General features: G+C 37.0%; 1 protein-coding gene and 1 long non-coding RNA gene across 4 annotated transcripts in view; one reads left to right on the forward strand and one right to left on the reverse strand.

The window, feature by feature from the left end:
• Positions 1–847: 847 nt before the first annotated feature.
• The window catches only part of LIN7A (lin-7 homolog A, crumbs cell polarity complex component), a 62,953-nt gene continuing 43,091 nt past the window's right edge, over positions 848–20,709 (reverse strand). For 2 of the 3 annotated variants that reach the window (XM_050935853.1, XM_050935862.1), the window contains 4 exons: positions 17,781–17,852; positions 15,247–15,456; positions 13,688–13,925; positions 11,758–13,406 (listed from right to left, as the gene is read on the reverse strand). In XM_050935853.1, the coding sequence (XP_050791810.1) occupies positions 13,264–13,406; positions 13,688–13,925; positions 15,247–15,456; positions 17,781–17,852 (663 nt within the window). In that variant the 3' untranslated portion in view covers positions 11,758–13,263. Of the gene's footprint in view, positions 2,212–3,381; positions 3,595–11,757; positions 13,407–13,687; positions 13,926–15,246; positions 15,457–17,780; positions 17,853–20,709 lie in introns of those variants that run through there. The other variant, XM_050935854.1, reaches the window with a different exon arrangement.
• Positions 3,606–11,624, forward strand: LOC127042735 (uncharacterized). Its single transcript, XR_007772036.1, has 3 exons — positions 3,606–5,785; positions 7,883–8,209; positions 11,037–11,624. It is a non-coding gene; the product is annotated as an uncharacterized LOC127042735 (long non-coding RNA).

Consider the following 20,709-nt stretch of genomic DNA (forward strand, 5'->3'; position numbering starts at 1 on the left):
TGAGATGTTTATATTAATATGTATAAATAATTTATTGGACAATAACATATGCAAATGAATTAGATATGCTTCTCTATATAAAGACATTAATGACATTTTTTTTTTTTTTGCAATTTACTATACTAACTGTCCATTCCATTAAAATCTAGATATTGTGATGAGGGGCAGGAGAGAGTTCAGAAAGAATGTAATACAGTGGTCTCACTAATCGTACTGTGTAATATTTGGTCTCTATACAGAGTAGTCAATGTAACTCAAATCATTATCATGGGATATAATACAGTCATATGCAGTAATAGTTCATATACTATCAATACTAATGTTTTTTTAAAAATATAGCTTTAAAATAGATATTTCAAATGGGTACATAATCTTAAGTTAAAAAATGAAACAAAAAAACTCCTACAAAATCTTTGCACAACGTAGTAAAAGAATATTCCATCTTTAACTTCTGGTGGCACACTCAAGTTAGACTGTTTAATTCATGTCATCACCAGGACCACTGGATGGAATTATTTCTAGGTATTATATTGTTCATCTGGTGTTTTTAATATAATTTTGGTTTTAAAAGCATGATTACTTTCAGCAGTTAAATGGAACACTGTCAAAGCTAGTGGCCAGTAGGTATTCTTTTTTAAACCTATGCTACTGTGGTATATCCATTTCCCCCGCTGTGGCTGTCTGCTCTGTATTTGATTAGCTCTTATACTTAAGTGAAGAGAATCAATGATGTGAGTACTTGCAGAGAAAAGATGTAACATGTTTTGGCCTTTTTGTTACAAGGCTGCAACCAGAGCATTGTTTCAGAATAGTTGTGCCCCCAAATTCCAAGTGAAATCAACTGGAGTTTTCAGTATGGAAGAATTGGAGGACTTCCTTTTTGCCTCCTTTTTCTCTATATAGGAGACATTTTAAAATGATAATAAATTGGTCACAATTTGAGGATTAAGTTTTTTGGTTTTTTTTCACTTCTAAGGTAGATGATCCTTTTAGCCTTCCAGCTTTGGCTGTGACTGTTCATTAATCTTTGGAAAAGTAAATGTAAACTTAAAAAGGTTCTTATATATTTTGCTTTTACATTCCAATTTGATTTGATAAAGTTCTAAACTTCAAGATCAAACTGACCTACAAGAAAATATGCCAGGAACAATTTACACTTCTTCTCCTAAATATATTAACAATGAAATACAAAATAAATTTTAAAATACAGAAAAGCTAAGATACCTGGGTTATATTTATCACATGAATATGTGCCAAACAAAACTTGGTCTTTTGCTAACGTTATCTTACTATATTTGTAATACATGGTAAGCAAAGATCCTATTTCTGTAACAAGTACATTCTGACAATATATATTTTATGGAATAAATATACAGTATATTAAGTTATTGATTTCAGAATAATAGCTCTAATGGATACAAGCAATACCTATATTTAAAAATACGTTCTAAGATTCTCTAGCCTTGCTACTAATAAAATTAAAGTAGATCTAAAACTGCCTCACTCTATTGATGCATAATAAAATATATGGAAACATCAAGAGTAAAAAGCCAATTGCTTCTACAACTGAATATTTTATAAATATAGTAACTTGCTATTTTCAGGGAAAAAATTAAAATTATTATAAACCGGAAGTCAGATTAAAACAACTCTACAATATATAGTAGAAAGAGGTTATGGAGTGTGATGTGAGAGTTTTTGTTTTATGTTTGTGGCAACATTTTGAACAGATGCAGTTTGGTTGATGAACTACAAGTTGTTCATTTCTGGAAATAACTGCAGAGAAAGACTTCACCTTTACTAGCAGCTGATCTTCGCATCCTTAGATATAACCTTCACTGACCTCAGTGAACCAATAGGCCAGAGTTTTGTTAGAATAAGGAGTGCAAGATTGGACCTTACAATGATTTATAAAGAAACCCCAAACTTCTCTACATTTCATAGTGTTTACTTACCATACTGCTCATTAGGAATAAAGTTATAGAAATCTTGTATCTGAGACTGCACTGTACTGAAAAGCCTTATAAAGAAGGTACCAGGTGTGTTGTGGTTTTTACTAAATTATTCTTACACCACTTATTCATAACTTCTTGGTGAGTTCAGTTATTGTGTTCCCTCTGCTTCCTTGTAACTGTAGGTTGGAATATTGAAGCACAGCTCCAATTGCTTGGTTACTGAATTCTTGATCTGGATTTTATTCTTGAGAATAACCTAGAATTAAACAAACAAGAACACTTCTCAGAGCTAACAAAAAGAATTGAGGGATTGGGTCACTCATATTTTCCTTCCTTCCTTCCTTTCTCCCCAACAAAGAATAACTTTAACTATAAGCACTATAGTACATTTAAAGATTTAATTGGGGTGAGATTGTCTAAACTTTATTTGAAAACTTTGTGAGATTTTGCATTTTAATAGTTCCTGCAACAGTCCAGTTTAAGGTAGAAAAACACAATTTATTACACAAAACTTAACCATTTACATCTGTAACATTAAGAGTGGAAAACAGGAATTTTGACTAAGACTCGCAGAATAAGGGTCCACCAAGCAAAATTCTGATCTCACATGCAAAACCTCAGCAAAAGACTCTTGTCTAGGGGACCAAAGCAGGATACTAGCCTACAACTTGGAAGAGCTGGGTTCAAGTCCCTGCTTCACTAGAGACTTCCTGGATGACATTGGACAAATCACTTAGCCTCTCAGTTCTCCATCTGGAAAATGGGAGTGATCAGGAAGTGCCATCTCACAGGGGTGTTGTGAAGATACATTAAAGATTGTAAGGCACTCAGATACTATAGTAATTTTGGCCATATAAGTACCCATGCGGTGAATGGAATATCCCTACCACAGTGGAGGTAGGATATGCAACTAAGCACTTTTCCAACACATTATGCAATGGAACCACAGTGGCTCTGGTGCATTTTGGGCTTTTTGTAGCTGTGAAAGGGCTGGGAAAAATTCCCCTCATATGTGTAGATGCTCTGCAGCGTAGTAGTAAGGGACTGTTATATTAACCCTAAAGCTGGTAGCAAAAAATTTGTAATTTTTACAATAACTCTATTTTTTGGTTGATGGGAGTAAAATACAGTATGAGAGGGTGTGCAGAAAAAATACTAAGTTACTGCTCGGACTCTTCCTTGTATTGCATGCTAGACTTGTATGCCAGGTATTGATTTCTAGATTCAGACTTGGAAAAATAGCTCCACATTCTGATGTGGCAAATCCCCTACTTGCAAAGTGCATTTTTCTTCGGGTAGGGCACACTGAAGTCTACCAAGCGATAAGCACTCTCTGCTCCCATTGCGGTTGGTGCTCAGTAGCTGGTAAAAGATGCTCAACCCTTCACAGGTTTGAGCCAAAAGAATGACCATTGAATAATCTCACCTATGACATATGATTTTGCTGTGCATTCTGCTGCTGTTGCTGCTGCTGAATTAGCAGTTGCTGCTGTTGCCGGCGTCGTGCTGTCCTCAGTTTTTCAAAACGAGCCTCCATCTCTTCCAACACTTTGGGAGTGTAGCGCACGACCAACTTGACACTATCTTTAGCAGCCTTCAGGAGCTCCACTGCTTTTTCATGGTGCTCTCCTTCCACACTCTGCAAGCAAGGAGAACACAGAGTTCTAAAGATGCTGGTTTTATCCAGAGTGCTGTCCTCTTCTCGTACTTGCTGTCACAGAAAGGGTATCTGTGGTTTAAGCTGTTTCCCTATTTTAGACTTTTCAAATGGTCATTGGGGGAGAAATGTAAATGTAAATAAGATTTATGCAGGGTTGATTGATTATCTCTTTTTGCATTTTAAATATGATGCCTGAATCATTTTTAGGTTTCATCTGAAATGTGAAAATGAGCATAATTTCTGATTCATACAAAAACTGGGGGTGGGGAGAGTTTTGCAGATATATAAACCAAAATAATGCAAAACCAAATGAATTTAAGAAAAGCTTGTCAAACCTTTTCTATGGCTACCAGATAAGAAAGTGGAATACAGGAAGTGTGAAAGCTTAACATGGGTGAGAAGCGAGCAGGTTGGGTGTGGGAATGGCTCACTAGCCTTTCATTTCTAAGGCACTGATACTGCATGGAGCTCACTGCAATATGTAAGCACCTGCTTAACTTCAAATATGCGAGCAAGCCTACCAACTTAACAGATTACTTGTGTTTAGAAGTTAATGGGACTGCTCACATGCATTATCACATCCTTTGCTTAACAGGAGTTAGTATCACAAGTGCAGACCCCTTCTAGTAGTGACTGTTTAGTAGGGTGACCAGATAGCAAGTATGAAAAATCAGGACAGAGTGTGGGGGGTAATAGGTGCTTATATAAGAAAAAGCCCCAAATATTGGGACTAGCCCTATAAAATTGGGACATCTGGTCACCCTACTGTTTGGTAGCCTATGCGAAATGAGCTGGTGCTCTCCATCCAGTTAGTAGCAGACAGGCATATGTGCTGCAATGTCCACTTAACTGCATCTTCAAGAGCAAACCAGGAGGCCAAGGGGTGAGTGATGAACTAGGACCTTAGTTTCCATAATCTACACATGAACATGTACATAATCCTCCTCATGCAAGTAGACACCTTGAACTCTAAGTCTTGCTCATGTGAGTGCAGAGCGATGCGTATATTTAAATGTTTGCAAGATCATAAACTAGCCTATCACACCCAAGAGGTCACATCCTCCCGCCTCACAGGGTTTCAGAGCCCAGGCTCCAGCCCCAGCCTGAACAGCTGACCTGGGCTCTGACACTAGGTGCTTCAGGTTTTTTTATCAGTGTAGACATATCCGTGTGCTAAGCCACATTTATGCTGGACTTAACTGTGTCCGAAAACAGAATTTGAATTTAGTTTTAAAAATACCGCAGTTCTAGCTAAACTCTGCAGTACCAGACTGACTTTGAGTGTGGTGGTGTATGTGTGTTGATACTGAAAAAAATAAAAAGGTGTGTGGTCGTGGTAGAGTGGGGGTGGCACAAGTGTAGGTGAGACAAGTTCATGGTTTGTGAAATCCAAACATTTAAAATATATCATGCACGTGAAAGAGAAATGGTTTTCTGACTTTTTATGATGTATGAAGGTAGCTTTTTTGTTACTATTCTGTTTGGATTTTTACCCTGGTTTCCTGGAAGACCATAAGGGTAAGTGGAGAACTCTGATATGTATGATTTGAAACCTAACTGAGAAAAGTTGCAGGCTTTTTGTTTGTTTTTTGTAATTCAGACGATTTAAAACTATTGTTTTTGTTAACACCCATTTAACTCAAATACACAATAGACAATTCAGAAGAGAGCTCTTTTGCTAAAGATTGAAGACCTTCTTCAATTAAAAGCCAAGAAACCACATCTCTGGATTCTTCGGAAAAAAACAGGGGAGATGAGACAACATTACTGACATTTCTAAGCTTAAGAAAAGTATAAATTTTGTTGAAGTTTTTTCTATATACAATTACACACAAAAGGAGATTAACCCAATGTCCATCTCCTGACCCACCTACCATTGAAGTCAACTTTAAAAAGCAGCTTCCAGTGTCTCATTTCCCACTAGCTTCCTTGGAATGTAGGCTTGAGCACAGTAAATCCTCTTTATTGACTGCTTCTCAATACGTAGTATCTATTCTTTTTCAATTTCCTATAATTCCCTATCCCTCTTTCCCCAAACGCCCCCTTCCTTCTCTTTCTTTCAGTCCTGAATTCTAGATTTCCAGTCCTCACAAGAAGTGATATTCAGTCCTTGGAACAAGTGATTGATAATGTCTATTTGGGAGAGGAAGCAAGGTCTTCTGTCAATGAGGTTTGACATAGTCTCTAAAAAGTGGTACTTTATTTGTGGTAGAGTACAGAGGAAAAGAAAGGAACGAGAGAGAAAACATACATACTGAAGGATCTCAGGGCCCTGATTAAGGGCAAAATTCTCTTGTCAGATCAGTACATACCCTTTTTCTCAAAAATGGCTTGCATTAAGAGATATCTGCTGTGAAATGAAACATACTCCCAAATGTGCTTAATTTCTGATTTGTATGTTTACTTTGTTTTTAAATAGTAGGTCTTCAAAAGCAGAGGTGATTTCTCTGAAAGAGGTTTTTCATTTTTCCCCATTAAATTGCTTGACTGGAGTGCATTTCAGGAGTACAAATTGTTCCACACATTAGGTGGAATGGTGGAATTCTATAATGATAGATGATTGTCATATACGTTCCAACAAACAAAAGTGTCTCAGTGCAAAAACCCTACAACCAAGATCTTCATGTGGGTTGTAGACCATTTTTAAATGAATGTTGTTTTTTTCATAAAAGAAAAGAAATCAAAGCTTTGCCACACAATATATTGAGGCAATTGTGTATCAAGCTGTTTAAAAGGAAACTATGCCCATATGCCACAAATCTCCAAAGAGAAGAAGCAGCACTGATAAAAGTCTAATATTGCAAGAATACATTGGCATCATTTTAGGAACGTCAGAAATTAGAAAAAAATTTTGCTTATTTTTGTCACTTCTAATAAATTGTGAATACTGTGCGTAACAGATCAGAACAAATATGAATTACTTCTGCTGTGGCACACTGAGATAGAACTATCAAGGCAGAAGATGCCAAAAGCAGGCACATTACCTGACTTGACTTCAGTGAAATGTGTAATACAACCAATACTGTTTGTCCTCTAACCTCTTGCTGGCAGGAAACATAACTTGATATAGGGTCCAGCATAGGAGTTACATCAACAACATATTTGGAAAATACTGTCCCAAGCAAGGAATAAACTTTTAGATTAACTGATGGGACATAAGTATTTCAGAAATGTGAACATGCTTCAGAAAACATTATATTTATATTCAAAGTTGGGGAGATGGTAATTATCAATTCAGGTGCTAAAATGATGAGGTAGGCTCAGGGGTAAAAGTAACTTTAAATGACTTACCAGTATGCAGGGCAGCCGGGAGCCACGGGTCCTTTAAATTGTGAGTTAAAAGGGCCCTGGGGCAGCTGCCCCTTTTGCCCCTCTCCCGCCATCAGTGGCCTGCCAGTACAGACAGCACTTTCTTGCCGGTACACTGTACTGGACCGTACCGGCTTTCTTTCACCTCTGTAGGCCATTCTGTATTTGGCAGCCAGAGTGAGACGGAACCTTCAGCTAACTAACAAACTAGCTTCAGATGCATGACCATATGGTTTCTGAAGCACAGATTTTCTAAATCTCTTCCAAAACCCTCCCACTGCAAGATCTTAAAATAGTATTAAAGTTACGTGACAGAGTACACTTTTTTAATTGTTGTGATTACGATAATATAAATCTGCTGAACATCCAGAGCTAAATGAAAGTAATTTGCAAAAAATAGAATTCCACTATAAATACTTGAAAAATTATTAGGTGAGAATGTGTCTAATGCACAAAACGATCAGAGCTCAAATGGAAAACAATATATGAATAGGATATTTTAAAATTTACTTGAAAGATAATTTTTGCATGTACAAACTGAAAATTTGCTTAGGTGTTTTGTGGTTTGATTTTTCAAAAGCTATCTATTTATTAAACTCATGGTGTACTGAATTCTATCAGAGGAGAATGTACCCAGTGCTTATTGTGCTAGCTATATAATAAATCACTAATATGTGACATGGTCACATTGATCACTGTAAAGTGACTTCTGTTCTTGAAACTAACCACATGCAGCTCTGCATCCTTCAGCACGTCACTTTCTTCCTAACGAATTATGGTCAATATGAATCGGCATCAGCACTGGGCACCCATAGCAATTAACACTGTCTATATTTACTGAGCAGCATATTTTTACTTCACTGCTGTTATTTATAATAGGCAGTAAGCACATGTCAAGTAGCATATCTGAACTTGCATGTAATTATTTAAGTATAAAACATATATTTTGTTTTTAAAGGGGATGGATGGTTACAGATGGTGCAGTAAACAATTGTAATTGTGCCTGTGTAATGGACTCAACAAGATTGTGTATTTCCACTTCTCAAACCACTTACAAAACTTAACTGCAATCTAGTTAGTAATTAAGGGCTTCATCCTGCTCCCAGTCCAGTCAATGGGAAAACTCCCACTGACTTGAAAGATGCAGAATAAAGACTGAAGATCTCAAACAAAAAAAGGAAGGTGAAACTACAAAAGACAAAGTAAACGATTATGCTACTAAGTATGGAACTTGCTCCCATCAGAGACCTGAGTTCAGGTATTATCAACCAAAGCTAAATTAAAGGTGAGTTCGGTTGCATCCAACACCATTACTGTACTTGGTTTTAATGCATCTGTGCCTGCTGTCACTCTTAAATTCATAAGAGTTTGGCCAGAAGGGACCACTAGATCATCTAGTCTGACCTCCTGTATACCACAGGCAATTAAATATCACTCAGTGACCCCTGTGTCAAGCCCAATAACCTGTGTTTAACTAAAGCATAACATGTTTGTATGCCCAGTGTTATCTGAGGGACTGCTCATCAACATACCCTTTAATAAAGAACACCATATGCCAGTGCTGCTTGCTGAATAAAAGGCTGTGATACTATTTAACACCCAACTTGGCTTCCTCCCTCTTTGTTTAACAACCTAAGAACAGCAAAGAGAAGGATATTCAGAATACACTTTTAACTTTTTTTTTTTTTATCTTGCAGCATTGGCAGGTGCTATCAAGCAGAATAAAAGTAAAAGACCTACTGTAGAGATAACAATAGGAAAGGAATTGCAGATATTATACAGGAAAGCACTGTCATTACTATACCCAGGCGCATATAATTATAGTCAAAAATCCCCTACTCAATTGCAGACAAGGAAAAGGAATCTGATTACTAGGCAAGCAGGCAAAGTGAGAGTTGTATTCCTATTTGAGGTCTATAAGTACAGACATTGGATGAGAATCAGTTTTTGTATACTTATGCTGTATCCCCTGCAATATAAACTAACAGTGCCAGATATGTCTGGCTGAGCCATCTGCAGGGCTTATTGCATACAATGCCCTTTACTAGGGAAAAGAATACATTACTCCCCTGCACACTGATGAATATTTCTTTTAAAGTTCTGGTGAGACAATTTAAGCAACACCAACCAGTCATACTAGGATAAGTAATACAGGTTCTGAACACTCAGCCCTAGTTTTATGTTGATAATTATAAAGTTGGATAACCACCAACATATGAGCATAAGCAAGCTGCTGATATTTCATTTTCATCTCCACTGCTGATCCATCTGTTATATGGCACCTGCTGTATATTATTGCTTTATCTCAGATGCAGGTGACTTGTTCACAGCGAACAGTAGGTTAGCAAAACTTAGCTTCTTTGCTTCTGTTCTCAAATTGTCTGTGAAAAGATCACTACTTCTATATTATTTTATTGTTTTGAAATTATTCTAGAAATGTTTTGTGTGGGTATAATCAGCCGCTGGATGGCTTGTGAATCGTTAGCAACAGGTATTGTTTCAAGTTTTCAAGATTTATAATTCAAAATAGAAGGTTTTTTTCATTAGACATGGATCACAGATATGTTTGTTTCACCCATCCAGATGAGCATAACTCTTAGATTCAGGTTTCTGATGTGCATACTTGAAATGGTGAATTTGACATTTGTTTTCTGCAGTATTGGCTTAATATTTGTTCCAGTGCAAATTCCTGCAAGTAAACTTCTGTAGGCAGTTCACAAAGAGGTGAGAATATAGTCAAAGCAAATGCATTTTAAAATTTGACGGTTCACCTATTTTTACAGTATTTGTCCAGCTGTAATTTAAAAAAAAAATCTTTCCAATTAAGTCTGTTGGTCAATTAGAATACTACATTTCCTTTTACCTGTATTTTTCTCTTCATCAGTTGGCAGTGATGCTAAATATCAATGAGATTATTTGATTTACCTCCAACCAGCGAAGTTCAAGTAACTTATTTGGTTAAATATTATACTGGAACTTGTGAAGTTGATCGATCTCTGTATTAGCTTTTCTTTTATTTATGGAATCATATTTTTTCCCCCTAGTGCATAGGGATGGTTGGCAAAATTTTCAAAAATTTCCCATTCTGCCTGGGGACAAAACTGAGACCCAAAAACATGGAGAGAGAGAGAGACACTCACCTGGGATGTGGGAGATCAGGATTCAAGTTTCTGTTCCAAATCAGACAGAGCCAGGACTTGAACATGGGTTTCCCACATCCCACGTGATGTCATACCCCCAAGGCTACTGGCTAGTCTCTTGTCTGCTGTTCTTTTTAACTAGAAATTCCCATCCTTGACTTGAGAAACCTTCCTGACAAAAGTTTCATCACAACAACTATGTTTCTACAAAAAGGTTCAGTTTCAATGAATCGTCATTTTCCAATTGAAAAACATTTAATCAAGAAAATTCCCAACCCAGTTCTAGTTGAGGATGCTTTACTATTCTTTACAGTATTGCCATGAACAGAAAATTAAGCTGAACGTTCTTATATTTCAAGCTTATGATGAATAATTTTGGGGTGTGATCCTATTTCCCTTCATATGGAGGTGATGGTCAATGGGAGATTTGGATGGAAGTTTTGGGTGCACAAGGAATATAGGATTACAGTCTTTTGTACAGTGTTCTCAGGCAGAAGCATGCTATTGGAGTGTGCCGTACTATTTTAATATTTTACAAAATCTACTTACTGACATTTCACCTCTGCCTCATGGATTTTAATGGGGCTGTGCAAAGGGCAAGGAAGTAACAGAATACTTGGCTTTATGCCATGACTTCATGCTTTATGATGATTGACTCCTATTTTGAGGACAAAGATTATAACACAAAGAAAATACACTAATATTTACGAGGCAATTGTAAGAAGAAGAAATAGTGTAATCCTAACTCATCATTAAGTCTTCAGACTGTAGAAAATTCTTTTAAAAGGGATAAATTCTGCCCAGGGACTCAATGTTGTCACTTTGAAAAACTGCAGTGGAATAATTTTATTCATGTCCTGCTATACCACACATAGGAGAGGTGCAAAAAATATGTGATAATTTATGGGGAGATCTGAGGGCAGAACTGGCCCCAAAGACACTCAGGCCTGATTTTTCTTTTCTCTATTCCAGTTCCCCTATTTGGAGTCCAGAGTGAAACTACTGCAAATCAGTCAGTCTGAAGGTGACTGAAAAGGACAGTAACTATGTAAAATGACACCTTTTTACTTTACACATCTGCTCCCTGTATGAATTTACCAGGGTGAATTTGATTTAAATAAAATTCATTAGTCAGGAAGACTACATTTAATCATGGATTTCTACATAAAAGTGCATTCTTGTTGGTTGTTATAACCTTAATATACATTAATATATAATATAATATTCTTCACAACTCAGAGATTAGATATAGGTTTCATTTTTAGAAGGTACACAGTATTCATTTTTAAAGTGCTTTATTTTGAAAACTTTTCAGATTAGTTTTACAGCTACATCAAAAAATGAATGATTGTTTGGTTATTTCATTTACCAAAGGTAATTGAAGCAGATATTTATGAAGTCATTGGGAGTGAACTATCTTCAATTCAACAGGTTAATCATTAATATTTGGAGGATTTCTTGCCATGCTGTATTAGGAGAACATCACCAGACAGACATTTAAATTGTTTTATTTAACTAACACAACAATGTTATGTATTCTGGACTTTTTCTTCAACAGCAAACATATAATATTTTAACAAAACAAGCATATGAACTTTTGAATTTATTTAAACATTCAAGTTTTTTTAAAATCAGGTTTGTTTATAACTAAAAATTTAAATGAAATATTTAAAAAAAATTAAATTGACTATGTCAGCCAGGTCAACATGAGAAACTTAAAATATTGGCTTCTGCAGCTAACTCAGTCATCTTCACCTTCATTTTCCTTTTTGTTCATAATCTGGAACAGAAAAACAAGCTTTCCTGCTTTTTCAGGTCCCAAACTATTTCTCAATTTGGAATGAATTAGTCCAAAGGAAGAAAATATTCTTTCTACACTGGCAGAAGAAGTTACTGCTGTTAAAAGTGAGATTTATCTCTTCAACAGTCTCTGAATCCAAGTGCTTAAGTGACGACCACCAGTTCACTGCTGTGACTTTCTTTAAAACATCATCAGCAAACATATTTCTTGAATGGTTCACCCTTACCTCTGAAGTTTATTATATTTGGCATTATGGAGGGAGGATTGCTGGATGTCCATGTCATAGCCAACTCCTCTTCTTCAGCCATTAAGGTTTGACCCTGGTACTGAGAACTGAGAATATTTGCAAGAAAATGAGCTCGACATAGTGCTTGTCCCACTTGTTTTTTTTAAGCTTGTAATTTAACTGTGTCTTTGCATAGTTCTCTTTTTAAGGTCTCACTCAGTTCCTTCAAAATTTCAACAGTGTCAGCAATAAAACAGCTATTTCCCTGCATTTTGTTCAAGGCTACAGAAATAGGCTTCACGGTACTCAACATGTGTTCAACATTTCTCTTAAGCCCAGAGTTGAGAACTTTGGCTGTGACAGTGCCATCTATTTTTTCACGATCTTGTTCACAAGCTGTCATGAGATTAGGCCAGTTCTTGATATAGTGCTTAAAACAGTCCACTGCTGAGTTCCATTGCATGTCTTGTGGGAGAGTTAGCTTGGTTCCTCCCACTTTTTTCAGAGCAGCTGCTGCAAAGTGGTTGTTTCGGAAGTATTTTGCAATTTCAACAACATTAACCTTTATTTCTGGAACACTGAAGTCTTTGGCTAAGAGGTGCATCAAATGAGCACTGCAACCATATGTTATTAGCTTGGGACTCTTTCTAAATTTCTTCTCATCTTGGATAAATTTGCAGCATTGTCTGTGACCAAGTTGCATACTAGACATTTGAATTTTTTTTCAGTTTGTTATAGCTTTTACTTGTACTTCTTGTAAGCATTCTGCTGTCTTTGCATTTCCTGATGTATCAATTGTTTCTATAAGGAAGAGATTCTCTTTTTCTGTCACACAAGCACATACAACAGGATCATTGTGGCCATTGCTCCATCCATCAAGATTCAGGTTAACAATTTCACCGTCTAGACCTTTTTCACACTGCTCAATTTCTTTCGTACACTTTATCCAGTAATTTGCGTGCAACATCTGTTCTGTTGGGTGGGCTGTGTCCTGGTCTTAATGACTGAACCATGTTACTGAAACGTGGGTTCTCAATCATACAGAAAGGAGAGTTTGTTGCATAAACAAACCAGGCAATTTTTTCATATATTACCTCTTTTTGTAGTCTGCTGTTCTTATCACAAACTTATCTATGGTTGTTTCTGGATGATGGAGATTTTTTTTCTTTTTGCTACAGGTGATATACTGTGACTGTGTGATATACATGATGTGACTGAAACCTATCATTGGCAGATAACTCTGAAACTATAGAAAATGATGGTGATCTTGAAGGTGGATAGTCTTTAGAATCCTGTATGTTGAGGATGGATTCTCCTAAACAAAACAAGTCAATGCAGTTATTTAATTATTATTACCAGACTGCTCATTTAGTATTACTCACTGCATTCACTGACATGCAGTACTACTTTAAAGGTGAAATTATAAAAGGAAGATCTGCCTATTTCAGTTATTTATTTTTTATCACAATTGCATCTAAAGTGATAGTAACAGAGTAACAACTATATTTTTTGCTCAGACGTGAGAATTCAAGAATAGTCCAGAAGGAAGACAAGCAGTCCTTAAGAAAGAAGTATGAAATAAAAAAGTTTACCAACCTAAAAATCCTGCATGTTCAGACATGTTCCTTTCATCATCATCTTCAATGCAGATTCCTCCTGAGAGGGAACACTTCTCATGATGTTGTTTAATTCGGGCAACCAGGCATTGCATTTCTTTCTTGCACTGTTTGCATTTTGCACGCATGCCTGTCTTACCCACAGGCAGAGGAAATTCATTACAATATTTCCAAATTGGGTCTCTTTTATGGCCTGCTGCCATTATAGGTTTCCCCTTCTAGTGAGAGAATGGTATGGTAGATCTCAAATCAATGAAGGCTACACTCAGAAAGACCAAGATTTTTGGAATATGCTGCTCAAACAGTTTCAGTTTTGTTTCTACTGCCTGTCTTGCTCTTCTCACATCTATCTCCAGACTTTTTCTCCTTGTCCAGATCTATTCTGCCCCCAACAATCTTCTATTTATTTAACTTTTTGAAACTTTGCACTTTCAGAGAGGTAAGATATTGACTCCATGTACACAATTTGCAGAGGGACAATAGGGTTGAGGTCTGTTATTTCTCACCTCTATATATTATTTAATTATGTACTTAAAAACATTTTTGCTGTTGAAAAGCATATCATCTCTGAAGACACAAATCCACAGTTTGAGAACTGCAAAACTAAGCATCTCTGATGGTATCTTCTAGACTGAGCATTATGTCCCATTGGGTAGATAGAAAGATTAACCTGCATAATCTATACAGAAGCCCCTGGGACCCCATACGATTGGGTCCCTAATCCATGAACTATTGGAACTCATTTACAAAACTTCTCTTAAACATTACATGACTATATTGTCTTATACTATAGAATTAGAATTTATAAATCCCTATTCCATGATATATCTTTGAGCTATAATGTGTCTTAATTAAAAAAAAGCTTTTTATCAAAAAAATCTGATTTAAATAAAAAAATCCAATTTTTATTTATTTTTTTAATCAATGATTTTTATGCACCCTGGTATTTACTGAAATCAGCTGATTTTAGTGACAAAAATAACACTACAGAACAACACAAGTAAAACAGAATGAGCTGGATTTTATTCTTCATTGTGAATCATCAACATTGTTTACTTAGTTCCTTTTTAATTATAGTTGTACAAAGCCACTGAAGGCCACATGCCTGCACAAATTTCACAGAGGGCCTAATTTTGGCCTGCAGGACTGTTATTGGCTATGAAGTACAAGAAGAAAAAAAGCCCAGTTTGACTCTCCAATTGCAGCACAGGCAATAACAGAAGATATCTTTTTAACTTGTAAACTGCATGTATTTTATGCAGAAATCTAGACAATAAACAATGGAAATCCATAAGGATATTTTTAGAGTCACTTTTCCGAGCTGAGCCACATTGGAAGATGAAGCTCTAACAATCAATATTATAACAAAGATGTGGTGGCATAAAGTTGTTTAGTTCACTGCAAATGTACCATCTCGGGTGTCTTACTACTGAGCTAATTTTGTTTGTGGTGTTTTAAACATTTTAAGCATTTTAAACCTTCATTTGGAAAAATAAAAACTCTCATGAAAAAGGAAATCACTCTAAACTTTTCACATACCACTCCGTTAACAGAAAGCAGCTGGTCTCCTCGCTTGAGTCCTCCATGTCTTTCTGCCACCCCTCCAGGAATGATACGAGAAATGTATATAGGAGAGTTTTGTTCCTTTCCTCCCATCACGTTAAAGCCAAGACCTTCATCAGTCTTTGGCAGCTCCACCACTCGAGGGTGTGAATGGCCTTCACTTGCTGCAAAAGCAGCAACTGTTGCCTGGAAGAAAAGACAGTTATTTGGCCATGTAATGAGATCACTGTTAAGCCCTGTCGTTTGTTATGCAGAAAGAATTTGTTCACATGAAAATAATATTTTGAAATTCTATCAAAGATCTGAAAGCACTTTACAAATGTTAAGTCTCAAATCACTCCTTTGAAATACTTGGGGAAACAGGCACTGAGAGAAGCTGAGTGACTTGCCCAGTGTCACCCAGAAATAGATCCTAAAAGGCCAGATTGCTAGTCATCTGTTCTAACTCTGTAACACATTACTTCTCTTTTTAAAGCTGCTTTGTCACTCACTTTTTTCTTTACTGCTGTGCAAGACACTGATATAACCTTCTGCTGTATTTCTAATTTATGTAATTCAGATAAAGTTAATTGTTTCCCCACCCCAATATATGTAGGACTGATTATTTGGGTTATTCTTTGCCCCAAATAAATCCTGAAGGATATTTTCATTTAAACTGTTTTTTTAAATAGCCTCAATAAAATCTTCCTCTTGAAAAAAGTGCTGATAGATTAATAACTTTTACAACAGGAGCATGAGCTTTTATACTGTAACTAAACTTTATATAAATAGGTCTTGAAAAGTAATGCTACATAATCTTCAGATTATGAAAATATAAAATGAATTAAACTAAATGACTATTCTCACTATAGGAAAAATTACAGATATATAAGGTATTGTAAATCTTGTATGAAGAAAAGAAAAACATTTCTTTATTCAATCTTTCACTAGCAATTGTCTCCTTTTAATTGTAGACCCTGGTAAAGCATTAAGTAAACATTACAAAATAATTATTTTTACTTTTTAACATATCTTCAGTTTTAAAATTACTGCAGTAATTCTACATTATGTTAATACTTGTTCAGCATTCTAATGTTTATGCTTAATGGAAGTTAGTAGATGATGTGAATATAATGGATCATTCTCAGTTATATGTACTCGCTCATGCAAACCTTGTCATCATGCATACATTTAAATGTCAGACATGAATGCACTAGGAAAATGCAATGCAGACAGCCCAGAAATAACCAGGAAATATTGCGATATTCAAACATTGCTCTGTAACCCTGCTGTTCTATATGAATAAGAAATGAGAATGGCAAACACTATTCAGAATTTTTCACCCTTTATTATACCACGTAGCAATCATTTTTGTGTTTGCCTACAGTATAAACAAATCATATTCTAACATAATTTTCTACTTTCAGTAGTAGAACCTTTACAAATCTACATTGTTCATTTGACGTTTCAATTAGAAAAAAGTTAACTCATAAGAAAAAACCCTAACTCAATATAACAAAAATGAAATAAAAAATGTAGGAAAATATTTTGGTTACTGTACGGTAGGCTCATTATTTTAAACGTACTGGTTACCATAGGGAACATTTCTCTGAAATACTGTAGGTGTCTTTGATACATATTTTTGATCTTTGTGTGTTTTTACTATTGTCTTAGTGGTGTGGCTTTTTGTTTGTTGGTTTTTTGCTTCTTTTCCCCTAGTGTAGATTTACAAAGGTGTAATCACATTAAAACTAGGGATTTTGCCATTGACTTCTCTGGGGGAAGGATTGGGTCTTAATGAATTATTTTCTTGAAAAAATACCATGGCTTTCCTAGAATACGCTTACTGCACGATAACTACATAACCCGTTTACCAAGTGGTGGGTAATCTTCCTTTACCATTTGGTGCACAGAGAACTAATTCCATGATGAAGCCCTGTTGGAAGCAATTATTTTTGTTCATGCACTGAAAACACAAAGCATATTACATATGGGTACAACAGGGATTCTTCCATCGATACAGTGGAATTCACACATCGTTACCACTCACTTCTATCAGACTTACATACTTGGGCCCTGTCTTTCAGAAGTGATGGGCACCCACAGCTCCCATTGACTTCAGCTGGAGTCTTCTGTGCTCAGCACCTCTGAAAATCCTACATGCGTTGATTGGAGGCTAGACCACCTGCTACTTGGGATGAGCCCTATAGGAGAATTTGTCATAAAAATATTGGTATTCCAGGTTTAATTCTACAGAATGAACCAGTAGATTTGCTTTTGCAAACTGATTTTTCAATAAACCACCAAATCCCATGATATCATTCTCCTTTCTTAAGCTACAGAAGCAGCACAAAGGTTAAATTTGCCATTAGGATTGTTACCTGGGAAGTAGCACTGGTTCTAGACTCTGGGCTGCCACTGATGTCTAAATTTTCTTACAGAGCACACACGAATACCTGAAACACACACGCGCACAGTCAATTACTAGGTCACTTTGGTAACACGTACTTCAATAGTTGCACAGGTCTTACCTTTGCAGTGGCCCTCGCACGGAATTCTGGGCAGCCATTAACAGTTATGGTTTCATGCATATATTGATATACCTAAAATGTTCATGGAAATAAAGAGAAATTAATTATAGGAACAAAACCTTAATTTATTTTACCCTATCCAGGATACACTCTTTCTACCATAAGATGGTTTCATTAATGTTCCATTAGTACAGTTAGGGAATCCTGTGTTTGTTGCCCTAACTGTGCATTTAGTTCCCTTGAAGACATTATTTGCAATCCTCCATCTAAGCCTCCCAAAACTGCGCGCTCCCCATCTGTGGGCCCACAATTTTATAGAGCCAATCCCTATTCCACCAGTGGCCACCTTCTGGTCATGTCTGCCTTGGACTGTGTCAATTGTCTCTGACAGGAACTTGTTGAGTTTCTGTGACCTCTGAACCCCCTCATGAATTGGGAAGTCAGGAGGCGGAAGTTAAAAAAAAAAAAAGTGGGGGGGGAAACCCCAACCTTTCCTGGTAGGGTCTGCGGAGGGAAGTCCAAATTAAATCTCAGGGAATTTAATTGTAGAACGTGGGCATCATACTCAGCGCTACAGACCTTTGCCATCTAAGCCTGGTGGTGGTGTTGTATTTAATCTTTGCTGTAACCTATTGGCATTAGTCTGTCATGACAAATAGATTGCCATCCCTTATTCCCCACTGGGTGGTAAGTTAGCAATGGTTAACATTGGGGATGGTCCTTGATGGATTGGGACCTTGTGTAGTTATATAAAATGAAGTTACATCACATGTGCCACAATGGGGTTCACTGCAAAGAACGGCATGCATTGCAAGGACTTCCCTCCATCAGGGAATCCCAATAGCTGTAACTTCCTGCACAATGTTCTCTTCTTTGCTCCCCTTTCTCTTGCCCGTAACCCTCCCTTTTCATCCTTCCCACTTAGATCTTCTCTCAAAGAATAGGGAGATGGCATCTTCTCTTACGGTGTTATCCTGGGTCCCCGGGAATGAGTGCAGAGAGGAGGTGATGGAGTTCTGATACCCTGTCCTGGTGATGAACAACCTTTTTGTTTTGTTTTGTTTTTGTTTTTTAAATTAGTGAGTGGCTTATGGGAGTTATAGACAAGCAGAGGCAGAAAAGGCTCAGGCAGCAATACAAGAAATAGAGCCTGGGTGCCAGTTGCACTAACCCCTTCCCTTATCCGCCTGATAGCTCAAACCACATGCACAGCTCATCAGTGTGGGTTAGAGAGGATAGTCCGTTCTTTCTAGGTAGCTGCCATATTTAAGCAACAGATGTTGGACATCACAGGCAGCCTCACAGTACTTGGCAGAAACCCTGATGGAGGGAAGTCCTTGCAATGCATGCCGTTCTTTGCAGTGAACCCCATTGTGGCACAGGAGCTTTAGCTGGCATAGGGAAGTGTACATTATAATAAGAAGTACCTAGCTCTTACATAGTGCTTTGGATCAGTAGATCTCAAGGCATTTTACAAAGGAGGTCAGGATCATTATCCCTGGTTGACAGACAGGGAAACCAAGGCACAGTCAGTAGATGTGACTTTCCCAAGGTCCTCAGCAGGGCAATGGCAGACCAGGAATAGAACACAGGTAGCCCAGTCTCAGTCCAGTGCTCTGTCCACCAGGCCTCACAGCCTCCTGTTACTGGCCTGCTGAAGTCCTGGTGAAGCTGTGGGAAGACACTTGGGAAGTGTAATGCAGTCAACGCTCTGTTGCATGAGAGACACTACGAGAACTATTCTGTAAGAGCCTATGTGTGGCAGTGTGTTTACTGCTTGAGTTCTTGAAGTTACAGTTTAAATAGAGACTTCTCTCAGTTAACCCCTTTAAAAGGCTGGTGTTTCTTCCAGTAGTGAAATGTTACAGATGTGGATTCCACCCTATTCATAGCAATAACAGCACATTCAGAGGACTTTAGATTGCTTCAGCCTGAAAAATGAAGGCCAAAAAAAAAAAAAAAAGGCAAGAAACAGAAACAAAATTTCGGAGGGGAGAAAAAAAGATTTATTTATAGAATTAGAGGACAAACTAGGACAAATTATAAAGAAATTGAGAGTGGTAAGATACAGGACCAAATGAGCTTCTTAAGAATTCTAAAGAAAGCAGCAAGCTACTTAAAAAGACTTCTGTAAATATAAGAGTACTTGAGGACTGCTAATGGATGGTCACTTATTTCTATTGTATCCAAATCATGTTAGGTGCTTTACAAACAGAAACACAAGATCCTTGCTCCATGGAGATCACAAACCAAACAGAAATGAAGGATAGGGGATAAAATGCAACAAAAGCAAAGTGATTGAGCAGTGAGGTTTAGCACCTGTTTCATTACTGCCAGGACTTGGTTTAAGTTTTAGTAGACTTTGACTTTTAATGCTTCAGTGAAAGGAAGTCCAGGGAGTTTTAGAACTTTTGAAAAAAGGGTGTTTTAATGAGAGCAGGATAGGGACATGCTAGACAGTGCTGGGGAAGAATTTCAGATGTAGAGAGCACCAGGAGTTGAATGGGAGGAGGACAGAAATGAGGCAGTTAATTGTGTAGTTTTCACACATTCCCTCATGCCACAAAAACAGATGATGGCAGACCAGCAGGCAGAAGCTGAGCTGTACAGCAGAATCTCCGTAGACTTTTCTCTCTAGTGGCCATATACGCTGTAGACACACTTCGAGTTGACTCCACACCTTAAATTCTTTTATAGCGGCTTTTAATAGATTAGGCAGTTCTCAAGACCAACAATATTTGTGTAATACACAATTCAGTTTTTCCCTCTCTGGACTGAAGTGAATGAAAAACGTATCTCCAAGAAATGGAACAGATAGGCCCACAAGATTAATACCGTGTATACATGTCACTGCTCATATCCTGTGAAAATAATCTTTTCTACAGAGCTACACCAAAACAAACATTACAACACACAACAGCAAAATAGA

Source organism: Gopherus flavomarginatus, chromosome 1 (genome assembly GCF_025201925.1).
Source record: "Gopherus flavomarginatus isolate rGopFla2 chromosome 1, rGopFla2.mat.asm, whole genome shotgun sequence".
NCBI lineage: Eukaryota > Metazoa > Chordata > Testudines > Testudinidae > Gopherus > Gopherus flavomarginatus.